Source organism: Calidris pugnax, unplaced genomic scaffold (genome assembly GCF_001431845.1).
Source record: "Calidris pugnax isolate Ruff unplaced genomic scaffold, ASM143184v1 scaffold91, whole genome shotgun sequence".
NCBI lineage: Eukaryota > Metazoa > Chordata > Aves > Charadriiformes > Scolopacidae > Calidris > Calidris pugnax.
The window spans coordinates 1,996,625-2,008,934 of record NW_015090898.1 but is presented as its reverse complement, the minus strand read 5'-3'; the positions used below and the strand labels follow the sequence as shown (position 1 = coordinate 2,008,934).

At 54.4% G+C, this 12,310-nt stretch overlaps 1 protein-coding gene across 1 annotated transcript in view; it reads right to left on the bottom strand.

Annotated features, from left to right (window-relative positions):
- LAMB3 (laminin subunit beta 3) overlaps nt 1-12,310 on the bottom strand; it is a 31,169-nt gene that overhangs the window by 2,271 nt on the left and 16,588 nt on the right. Inside the window, exons 12-22 of the mRNA XM_014948580.1 lie at nt 12,107-12,262; nt 10,736-10,932; nt 9,415-9,526; nt 8,356-8,728; nt 7,294-7,454; nt 6,070-6,278; nt 4,360-4,563; nt 3,553-3,697; nt 1,871-2,078; nt 718-859; nt 178-354 (exon numbers count right to left, since the gene is read on the bottom strand). Coding sequence (XP_014804066.1) covers nt 178-354; nt 718-859; nt 1,871-2,078; nt 3,553-3,697; nt 4,360-4,563; nt 6,070-6,278; nt 7,294-7,454; nt 8,356-8,728; nt 9,415-9,526; nt 10,736-10,932; nt 12,107-12,262 — 2,084 coding nt within the window. The remainder of the gene's footprint in view (nt 1-177; nt 355-717; nt 860-1,870; nt 2,079-3,552; nt 3,698-4,359; nt 4,564-6,069; nt 6,279-7,293; nt 7,455-8,355; nt 8,729-9,414; nt 9,527-10,735; nt 10,933-12,106; nt 12,263-12,310) is intronic.

Here is a 12,310-nt window from a genome sequence, read left to right as displayed (position 1 = left end):
AACATTCACTGGTGGGATAATGCATCAGATTAATGCAAAGTGACATGACAACACACGAGCTGTGGGCTGAACAGGAAACCCTCCTCGCCTCGTCCACAAACGTGCCAGGACACAGCTGGCTTTGCTGTCTAATGACAGGGGGTAGCAGAGCGTGGCTGTGACCGCCCTGGCTGGTACCTGCTGGGCACTCCTGGCCTCCTCGCCCGCCTGCCCGGCCGTGTCCCGCGCGTCGCTGGCCCGCAGGCGGTTCTGCTCCGCGCTGCCCTGCAGCCGGGACAGCCCCTCCATCAGCCCCTCCAGCTGCTCCGCCACGGACTTCACGTTCTTCTCTGCCGGACCAAGAACAGCCTCGATCTAAAAGCAGAGTGAAGAAGGAAAATCACACCCAAACCCCGCTCCTGGTGGTTTTTTTCCATTTTCTGCTTGACAGCCACATCGCAGATGCGGGGTTTCAGCAGGGAGCGGGGACTGCTCCCTGCACATCTGAGCATGGCAGCCCCGGGGCTTGTCTCAGGGGGCTCCATCAAGGATCGGGGACTAGAGTTTGGAGAAGTACAAACAAGGAACAGCAGAATGGAGAGATTTTTACAGCAAAAGCTTCACCAGATCCCATTTCCCAGCTGTGCTGGTGCACGACTCTACCAAGCGGGGAAGTTTCAAAGGGGCGGTGGCCAGGGCAGAGCGTCGCTATTTGGGAAATCACTGCACACCACTCACTTCGTCAACGCGCTCCTGGATGAAGCGGAGGGAAGAGCCAGAGCCCCTGATAGCACCCTGTGCCTCCAGGAGCATCGTGTTGGCTCGTCGCAGATTCCCAACCACCTCCTCCACATTGCCCTCCACGGCGTTCGCCCGGTTCCTGGGGAAATGTGGGAAACAGCCAAGAATGAGCGTAAATAATTAAGGTGAGCTGGAAGTCACGGTTGCAGAGGCTAAATAAGGAAGCTTGAGAAGGAAGACTGTTGTTACTGAGAAGGCTGTGATCTCCCTCCCCCAAAAGCCACAAGCCCACACATCTGCACACACTGCACTCCCGGCAGGTTTCTTTTCCAGAGAAGTGTTCCTGCCATTTCATACCCCCAAGCAGAGGAGACAAACTGAGAACGGGAGAGAAAAGCCTTCCTTTAAACTAGATAGAAACATTTATTTTTAAGTAGTGCAAGAAAAAGTATTGAAGGGAAAGCAATAACCACTGAACCGGTTTCAATGGACACTTCTCTGCTTGCAGTGGGACTATTCGGGTCGGGTGACAGAGCTCCCTGCAGAAAGCCAGACTCCCTTGTCTCATCACTTCCAGCAGGTTAAGCAGGTGTCAGACACTATCAAGGAGTTTACACACTTATCCCGCTAACCTTCTCGCTGGGATATTGCTGCAAGTCAACACGTGACAAAGTAGATGCTCCAAATTTCCAAGGACACCCTGTAATTACTTTTTAAGGGACCATGGGATAATCCTCCCAACTTTCACCCAGAAAACAAATAGCCCATTTAATCTCCTCATGCTCTCTTGTGCAATTAGGATGTAGGTCACCAACATCAAGTAATACCAGGGCAACCCTGTCATCTCCCATCACAGGGACTCTAGAGAAAAGCTTCCATCACTTTTAGTAAAGACCTCCTTGTTCTGGTAGCTATAACAAGATCTATTCTTGGCAGCCAGATTTTGGATTTGCATTGTAGGGAGGTGTCTGCAGAGATTGCAGACTCATTCTTTTAGGCACTGTATGGACATCGAGGATCCAGGGCTAAAACTTTGCGTTGTGCAAGTCGGTGCAGCTCCAGCAGGGTGAGATTTCAACCCAACTGAGATCCACCTCACGCTCTGGCTGAGGGACCCTCAGCTGCAGAACGTCCTTGAACCCCAACCGACCTGGCTTGTTCTGCCTCCTGCTGAAGCTGCTTGGCCTTAGCGATGTCCTCGGCCGTCTGAGCAAGTACGCTCTCCGGGCACTGCAGCTTCTTTGCCAGATTTTGGATCTCAGTCATTTTTCTCAGGACTGCAGCAGCATCCGTGGGGAGACGCAGGGAGAGAACAGACTCGCTGATTTCCTGGATAGTGGCCGGGTCCATGTCCTTGTCTATGGAGCAAACAGACAGACATCGTCAGAAACGGGAGGTGGAAGGGAGAAGACACGAGGGAGGATGAAGGTGGGCACCCAGCCATGAGAGCTCTCACACACAGTCTCTGCTTCAGACACCTGCCAGGATCCCCCCTGAATTTAATCCCCTTGAATTCAATGTACTTCACTGAATTCACATCAGCAAAACTTTCAGGAAAGTGCTGAAATGATACCTTTAATTTGGTGACAAGAACAGCACGGCCAAGCCCAGAGCAGAGTCGGATGGACCTCACTGAGCAGATGAGGTTGTGTTTCAAGACAAGCCTTTTATTATTCCACAAATAAAAGTTAATAAAACTGCAGAACCAGAGGCAGCCGAAGCCCAAGGGACATTAGCCTAGTGATTAGCTCAGAAATATCTTCACTTCACATATCATTAACACCAGGCAGCATCAAATGACCTGATTTTCTTATTCAGCTAATGCTCATGAGGCTCATTAAGTTATTACAATCTGTCTGCGAATAATAAGTCATCCCATTGGTTTATAGGACAACAAGGAATTCTCATCTGATTAATAGTCTGCTCCAGAGAAGGTCTGTCTATCCCTGGTCAGTGAGTGTTACCAGGAAACTTCCCTGCATCGGGTCAATGCCGACTGCGAATCCTCGGGGACGGGTCTGTCCTCGGGCCCCAGCGATGGCACAGGGCTCTGCAGCAGAGTGGGACCCAGAGCAACCTGTTGTCCATGCCATGGACAGAGCCTGTCTCCTCCACAGCTTTCATAGAATCATTCAGGTTGGAAAAGACCCTTGGGATCATCAAGTCCAACCATCAACCCTACTCTACAAAGTTCTCCCCTACACCATGTCACCCAACACCACATCTAGGGATGGTGACTCAACCACCTCCCTGGGCAGCCTCTTCCAGGGTCTGACCACTCTTTCTGTGAAAAATTCTTTCCTAATGTTCAGTCTAAACCTGCCCTGTTGGAGCTTGAAGCCATTCCCTCTCGTTCTGTCACTAATTACCTGTGAGAAGAGACCAGCACCAACCTCTCTACAGTGTCCTTTCAAGCAGTTGTAGAGAGTGATGAGGTCTCCCCTCAGCCTCCTCTTCCTCAAACTAAACAGTCCCAGCTCCTTCAACCACTCTTCATAAGACTTATTCTCCAGCCCCTCACCAGCTTCAGTGCCCTCTCTGCGCTCGCTCCAGCACCTCGATATCTCTCATGTTGAGGTGCCCAAAACTGGACACAATACTCCAGGTGTGGCCCCCCCAGTGCTGGGTAGAGGGGGACAATCACCTCCTACTTCTGCTGGTCACACTATTTCTAATCCAAGCCAGGATGCCATTGGCCTTCTTGGCCACCTGGGATATCCGAGAGCTTAACAGCTGAGCTTCAGCTGCACTGCACTCTCATACATAATAGCACCATAAAAATTTGTTTTTTCCCTGCACAACCCAAGCAGCACAGACAGACACACTTCCCACCTGACAGGAAGTTTCGGACTTGCTGGATGAACTGCTGGATGCGCCGGACGTCCCCTTCCATCTGGGTCCGTGTCACGCTCATCTGCTCCACCAGGCGCCGAGTGTTACTTTGAATCTGACTTGCAGACATCTCCGTTGTTTTGATCTGCAAACAACAATATCCTGATGGAGCCGTTTCTTCTGGAATCCCAGCAGCCCTACCTCAAGTCCGAGTGAACTGGGCAAAGCACTCTGAAATTGCACTATTGCCCATTCTTAAGATGCCACTGGCTTTAAAGGATTTTAAAGGTTGAAAACTGAGGGTGGATTTGCAAAGGAAGCTCTCAAACAGGGGCAGCACCATTTAGCTTTTTAGAGCACCTTTGAGATGGATTTTGAATGAATTTATCTTTGCAAGCACCTGAGAGGCCACAGAAAGAAGCTGCAACAGCACTAACACACACACTCCAGATCACATCAGGTGTTAAAGCAGATACACCAGTGGATTCAGAGAGGTTTCCCCATCCCTACCCCTCCTGCCACACTAATCCCAAACCAGGAGAAGGACGGGCTGCCTCGGGACCTTTCCAGAACCACTTGGGTACCTTCAGCTCCAGGGCTCGTGTGCTGGGGGAGGCAGGACCCACACACACAGCAGGGAGTCAGTCTCCCACTCGCAAATTCCTGAATTTCTCTATCTATCCAAAAGATGAAGCCTCAAACAGAGTGTGAGATGGGGTATTTGATCACAGCTCACTCTTCCTGCAGCTGTGGCTCTGGATGGAGCACAGGGTTCAGCCGTGGGACGGGCATCGCTGCCGCACTCACCAGCTGTGCCGTCTCCTGGAGCCGGGCACTCAGGCTGCCAAATTCCCTGGAGGCTTCCCCAGCTGCAGCCAGGGCCCCTCTGGCCATGGGGAAGATGCCGTAGCAGGGGCGGCCGGCCCCACAGGCCGTGCTGTTGTCCCGAGGGCAGGGCAGCCCCTCGCAGCGCGCCGGCGTGCACGTCTCCACTCGGAACCCACCACAGACCTGGAGAGGGAGAGAGTGATGGGGCAGTGAGGGCACTCGTCTGGCTGGAGAGACCTCAGTGCCCTCAAGGAGGCAAAGCAGCACAAATCAGGGGCCAAAGTTTCGGCAGACCCTCACCCGGGGAGCTGGGGGATGTGCTGCAGGGCTCCACATGGGAATGGGGATGGAGCCAGCCCTCCCCATGGGGTTGGTGGTGATGGATGTGGCACAGCCTGAATCACAGAATCACAGAATCTTCTAGGTTGGAAGGGACCTTAAAGATCATCTTGTCCAACCGTCAACAAAAATAGACACCCACACAACAAACAAGAAGCATCACCATCACTAAACCATACCTCCCAGCACTACATCAACCCGTCTTTTGAACACCTCCAGGGATGGGGCCTCAACCACCTCCCTGGGCAGCCCATTCCAACGGCTGATAAGCCTTTCAGTGAAAAAATTTTTCCTAATATCCAGCCTGAACCTCCCCTGGTGCAACTTGAGGCCATTTCCTCTTGTCCTGTCGCCTGTGACTTGAGAAAAGAGACCGACCCCCACCTCTCTACACCCTCCTTTCAGGGAGTTGTAGAGAGCAATAAGGTCTCCCCTCAGCCTCCTCTTCTCCAGACTGTGTCAGAGAAGGGCAGCCAGAGCCACACAGGGCAAGGCAAGGTCTCCTTCTCCTCACCACCCCAAGCTGAGCATAAACAAGAGCAAACAGGAGCTCCAGCAGCTCACAAAGAGCAACAGAGCGTGTCCCCATGGAGCAAACCTCATTTTTCCTCTCAGGACAGCAACTCTGCCCCTCCTGGCAGGGGAACCCTGTCCAACCTGGGCTATTTGCTTTGGGAGAGTGAATGGGATGAGAAGACCCTGCCCGCCTGCCTGGCCACCAGTGGTTTTAATTACATGGCACCTTCTAGAGTAACCACCTGTGGGCACACGCAGACCCAGAGCCAGTGCAAGCACCAGCACAGGCTGCTCGCTTGGGAATGTGTTGCTGCCCTGAAAAGCAGAGAGGGGAGGGTGGTGGTCTCCACAGCAACCGTGCATTAGGAGCCACCAAAATGGATCTCCATGGCAATAACAAAGCAGCGAAGGAGAAATAAAAGAAACCTCATCCAGAAATTAAGTGGGTCTTTGAGATACATGAAGTGACACATGAGAGAGTCCTTGGAGGAAAAAGCCTGTGCTTGGGAGGGGGTGGTGGGCAACGCTTCGGTATCTGTAATCCCCAGCAAGGGATGCTCTGACAATTCTCCACGGAAGTGGTGGGCAACGCTTCGGTATCTGCGATACCCAGCAAGGGATGCTCTGACAATTCTTCACTGATGCCCCAAAGCAGCAGGTTCCTTGGATGGTATTTATGAGTCTCTCCAGACAGAGAGTTTGTCTTGGCCATGCTGGACTCTCTGAGGAAAGAAGCATGACCGCAGGATGTCAATCCAGCCTCCTGAGCTCTACAGGGCCCTCCTGAAAAGTAGTGCCCAGTGGGGAAGCCATAAAACCACTTTGTATCTTCACCTTATTTATGACGGGGGTCAGGTTGGGAGAGGAGGCGATCTGGCCCTTCAGGGTCAGCAGTTTGGAGGTGGACTCCTCCAGCCCTCCCTCCAGCCCCGCGGCGCTCCGGCGGCTCTCCCGGGACTCGGCCAGCAGCCCCGAGGCGCCGGCGAGGAGGCTGCTGGCATTGGTGGAGGTCTGGTAGGCAGATCTGATAGTCTTGAAGGCTCCTGCAGGAATAAAAACCCATCAATGACACAAATGCCTCCGTGACTCATAAATGCAGCAGAGCCACCTAAACGAAGGCACTGACAACACCCTGGGAGTGGATGTGCACAGAGAGGAGGGGGACACAGCCGGGGAGATTAGTCACTACAGCACAATAAAAAAGCTCCTTGTGTTTCCAGATGCCTTTCAGCCATTCCATCACTGAGCTAGAGAGCTTTGCTGAAGGACAGGACTCTGGGTTGGGGCTAAAAGACAGAAACAAACTAAAGCAAGCCAACATGCACGTGCTGATCCTGGGCTTTGCTCACAGGGGTGAGGACAGGGTTCATTCAGAGCCCTTTCCCTGGCTCCCAAACAGGTCCCACCGTTCCCCTCCAGCACAGCCTGGAAGGAGGGTGGTTGGGACATGGATGTCCCAGCCCATCTCGGACACCGAGGTGCAGAGCAAACCTGCCCAGGCATCCCCAGCCCAGTCACACTGCAGCAGCGAGGGGGAGGCAGCAGAGAGATGCTTGGAGAGAATTAGCTGTACTGGGGATATAATGGCAGCCTACCACCAGCATCATCACAGCCCTTAATTAGCTCTTCTCCTAAGCGCCTGACAGCCACCTGGCTCCCTTCCCCACCCCTCCATCCCTTCCATCTGTGCAAAACCTTCATTAGCTCAGCTTCCTCCCAGGTTCAGTGACACGATCCCAGCGGGGCTCCCCCCTTCCCACTGCTCCCACAGCTCGTGCTGGCCGGGGGACGGGGACACGGTGCCCACGGAGAGAGGCACCCAGCCCCAAAACACCGGAGAAAATAACCCCATAGGGTGAAATCCTGGGTCACGGACCACAGGCTGGGTAGAAAGCAACCCTCTTGCTGGGGAGGGAAGATGCATTTGCTGTTCCTGAGCTAACAGCAGGTTAAAAACTCCATCTCATCCACCCGGCCGGTGGGAAACCACCAGGCACAGTCACGCGTAGGTAAATTAACGACTGCAAATTAAGAGATATTACAGCTGCAGTGCTCTACCTGACAGATCTGTGCTGCGGCTGGTTTCAAACTGGGTCTTCTTGTTCTGATACTGGGTGTTAGTGATCAGCAAGCTGCTGTTGAGGGCTTCGAGCTCCCTCGAGAGAGAGGCAGTCTCATCCAGAAAACGGAGGTCAGGATTTATACCTTGGACCTGCTCCCTGGAAAAGGAAAAGCAGAAAATGTGAATTTACAAGTAGAGAGCAAAGCACCTGCAGACAGAGAGCGGAGCTCTCCCACGCGGGGATGCTGCCAACGCTCAGTGAAGAGGCACTTCTGAGCCAACAGAGCTGACGGGCAAGGACAGGCTGTGGCCTCGCAGGTTTGCAGAGGCAGCAGAGAGCGGGGCTGGGCACAGCTCTCCTACAGCTCTCAAGGACCAGCCAGGCTGAACATGCCCTGAGGATGCCAACGGTGCTGAGCCCCTCCTCCTGCCTTTCCAACATCTTGCACAGAACAGGCACACATGGAATTTCACTGAATTTCACTGAATGTTAGAGTTGGAAGGGATCATAGAGATCATCTAGTCCAACTCCCCTGCTGAAGCAGGATTGCCTAGAGCTAGAGCATGTTACTCAGGAGCATCCAGGCGGGTCTTGAAAATCTCCAAAGAAGGGGACTCCACAACCTCCCTGGGCAGCCTGTTCCAAGGCTCTGCCACCCTCACTGTGAAGAAGCTCTTCCTCAGATTTGAGTGGAACCTCTTCTGTTCCAACTTGTGCCCGTTGCCCCTCGTCCTCTCACTGGGAACCACTGAAAAGAGTCTGGCTCCCTCCTCCTTCAACCCTCCCTTGAGATACTTGTCAGCATTGAAAAGGTCTCCCCTCAGCCTTCTCTTCTCCAGACTAAAGAGTCCCAGCTCTCTCAGCCTCTCCTCATAAGGGAAGCTCTGTTCTCTTGCACCCCTGCTCACCACGCAAAGAAAGCAAGATTTTCAGGTACAGAAACAAAGCAGAGCGTGTGCAAGAGGCTCAGTGTGACGAGTGGAGTGAGCACACAGAAAAAGAGCCAGCATCCCCTCCCAGCTAAGGGATGCACCCACCAGCAGCATCCATCCCTCACCTGATGGCAGCGACTGCGCTGACCACCCGGGCCAGGCTCTGCTCCGTGGCGGGAGAGCGCCCGAGGATGCCCTGCGCCTGCTGCACGTTGCCCTCGGCCTGTGCGAGACGGGGGCCGAAGCGGGACCCCCCGCTCCCCAGGGGCAGGTGGGAGGTGGAGTTGCTGAGGCCGGTCTGGCGCAGGCGCAGGCGCTGGATGTCCCCGTCGTAGGCACGGAAGCAGGGGTGGCACTGCTGGCAGCCGGGGTAGGTGCTGCAGTGGCCCCGCTGGCACTGGTCGCAGCGGGGGCCCGTGACACCCGGGCGGCAGAGGCACTGGCCCGTGGTTTTGTCACACCCCACGTTCTCCGTGCCCTGGAAGTCACAGTCACACTCTGGAGAACGGAAAAGTGGAAAGATGAAGAGGTGAAGGCCACTGGAAGGGGGGGGAATAAATTTAGGAGAGGGTTCTTCACTGTGAGGGTGGTGGAGCACTGGAACAGGTTGCCCAGGGAGGTGGTTGAGGCCCCATCCCTGGAGATATTCAAGGAGAGGCTCGACGAGGCCCTGGGCAACCTGGTCTAGTTGGGGGTGTCCCTGCTGACTGCGGGGGGGTCGGACTAGATGGCCTTTGGAGGTCCCTTCCAGCCTGGGCAATTCTATGATTCTATGATTCTATGAAATTTATATAGAAATAAGCATATCAAATCAGGCCCTGTTAATGGGATGCCAACACCATCTGAGGCCCAACCCCACCCATCAGCACCTGCAGCATCTGGGAAGGAGGTGGCATGGGCAGAGGAACGGGAAGAGCCCCCAAGCCCAGTCACCCATACAGCACCCAACCCTGCAGGGACAGACCAGCATGGCCAAGGGTCCCACCCAAGGCTGCTGGAAGAGACTGGTACGTATCTAGAGAGCAACAGGGATTAATTAGGAAGCTGTTGCAGAGAGGAAATTTCTCTTGCAAAATAGTGTGGGAAGCGCTGATGTCAGGATGTGGGCCAGGAGCTCTTTCCCAAATAACCTGGATTTCCAGGGCTAAGGAACACCAAGCCAAAACAACGAGGATGCTCCCTACCTGTGCACCCTGCCCGCACGTCTCCATAGTGTCTGTCCGGGCAAACCTGCTGCTGCGCGGCAGAGCACGTCCGTCCCATGAAGCCTTCCCTGCACGGACACTGTCCTGTGAACTGAGGAAAGAGAAACCCATCAGGGAGACCCAGCTCTCGGCACTTTCCTGGAAAAACCCTCCCTCGACTGGTCTTGAGCACCAAAGCCAGGACACAGTCAATCTTCTCCACTCAGGCTGAGTCCCGGGACGTGCCCCTGCTGCTCCTGCCCGGCTGCAGGCTCAGCCACGGCGACACAAACAGTCTCCAAACAGCCCAAGCACCACAAAGAGGAGTTTTAAGCTTTGTTTCAAAGACAAAGGAATCGCCCACAAGCAGCCGCTTTTCCATCTCGGGTCTCCTCCCTGCACTGGCTCACTTGGGATCTACCTTTGGCTCTTAGAATTTGTCATATTTATATTTTTTTTCACATTTAACTTTCATTTTCCCAGTTGTCTCTTAAGCCTGAAGTGACACACATGCTTTTCATTGACAAATGAGGGTAATTAACTCGCCTTGCCTGCTTGAAGATGTCTTATTAGGACTTCTTTACTAAACACCAGTACTTTTACAATGGCTTCATCTTGCCTGGATAATTACTACCTTCTTTCATTTTTCCTGAATAGCCTGTCACAGTATTTTCTAGGAGATAGGAAAAGGAAAATAAAAGCAGGATGTGCTAGGGAATGGCCTGGCATTTTGTGGAGGCTCTCACAGACGGGACAGGACAATGGAGCCACTCAAGAGATTATTTGGATGCTCTGAGTGATCCCTGGCACGGTGCTGCCCAGTGGGGACATGGCTGTTGGCAGTGGCCCTGTGGGCTGCACAACTTGCCCCTTTATTCCCCCCGGGCAGCTCCTCACACCAGCATTTGCAGGGTTGGGAAAGGAAAAAGAGAGAGGAGGCTTGCAGATGTATGCATTTTTCTAGGAGATAGGAAAAGGAAAATAAAAGCAGGATGTGCTAGGGAATGGCCTGGCATTTTGTGGAGGCTCTCACAGACGGGACAGGACAATGGAGCCACTCAAGAGATTATTTGGATGCTCTGAGTGATCCCTGGCACGGTGCTGCCCAGTGGGGACATGGCTGTTGGCAGTAGCCCTGTGGGCTGCACAACTTGCCCCCTTATTCCCCCTGGGCAGCTCCTCACACCAGCATTTGCAGGGTTGGGAAAGGAAAAAGAGAGAGGAGGCTCGTGGGTGTATGCACGAAAGAAGGCAGGGAAATTAAAAAGAAACATTGCTGAAAAATGTTGAACCTGAGGATGCCTGGGGGCCTGGGGGGTACCTGGTTGCAGTGGGGGCTGCGGGAGCCCTGGGGGTGGCAGCCGCAGGGCCGGCAGCCCCGGCCGCTCCCCATGTCCCAGTGCTCGGCCGCGCACTGGTCACACTCGTGTCCCACCACGTTGGGCAGGCAGAAGCACCTCCCCGTCTCGTCGTCGCAGGGCACGTCCTGCCGCGTGCCCAGAACGTTGCAGGTGCATCCTGGAATGGGGAAGGGGGGTTTGTCATATTAGAAATGGGTGCAGAGCCCCAGCCCCACGTCCCACAAAGCCAGGTCCACACAAACACCTTGCAGCCACCCAAAGAGGAGCTCTCCTGTCTCTCCCTCCGTATCTGAGCTCGGCACAAAGGACCCACACACACCAGAGGAGGCACTTGGGAAGGGGTTACAGCCCTACACACACCCCAAACTCCTCTTTCCTGTGCTTTTTGACAAACTTATACCCAAGACAGACTGAGCAAGGAGGTTTATAAGCCTCTCACTGAATTTCACTGAATTTTTAGAGTTGGAAAGGACCATTGAGATCATCTAGCCTCTGCGAAATGAGCTTTGGCCTGGAAAACCCAAATCAAATCTGGCAGGGAACCGCATCCCATTCAGAGCCACCAAGAAAGCAGCCCTGAGGAAAGGGACTTGGGGGTGCTGGTGGATGAGAAGCTGGACATGAGCAGGCAGTGGGCAGCTGCAGCCCAGAAGGACAATCGCATCCTGGGCTGCATCAAAAGATGCCTTGCCAGCAGGTCCAGAGAGGGGATTCTGCCACTTTACTCTGCTCTGGTGAGACCTCACCTGGAGTATTGTGTGCAGGTCTGGAGCCCTCAATATAAGAAGGACATGGACCTGATGGAGAGGGTCCAGAGGAGGGCCACAAGGATGATCAGGGGGATGGAGCACCTCTGCTCCGAGGACAGGCTGAGGGAGCTGGGGTTGTTCAGCCTGGAGAAGAGGAGGCTCCGGGGAGACCTAATAGCAGCCTTCCAGTACCTGAAGGGAGCCTACAGGAAGGCTGGGGAGAGCCTGTTTAGAAAGGCCTGCAGTGACAGGACGAGGGGCAATGGCTTCAAGCTGGAGGGGAACAGATTTAGACTGGAGATGAGGAGAGGGTTCTTCACTGTGAGGGTGGTGGAGCACTGGAACAGGTTGCCCAGGGAGGTGGTTGAGGCCCCTTCCCTGGAGATATTCAAGGAGAGGCTCGACGAGGCCCTGGGCAACCTGGTCTAGTTGGGGGTGTCCCTGCTGACTGCGGGGGGGTCGGACTAGATGGCCTTTGGAGGTCCCTTCCGGCCTGGGCAAGTCTATGATTCTATGATGCTGAGTGCAGGAGGTGGGGTGGGAGCAGCCTGGGAAGCAGGGGCCGTTTTGGGGTGTACTCACTGCGACACCCCATGGGGTTGGAGTTGGCCAGCTGGGTGAAGCCTGGCTTGCAGAGGTGGCAGCGGTCGCCCTGCACGTTCTCTTTGCAGACACAGCGCCCGGTCAGCGGGTCGCAGATGGAGCCCGGCACGGTGCCATCCGGGTCACACTCGCAGGCTGGAAAAGTGCAAAAACCCAGCATTGCTAAGGGGTGCGTGGGGCGGA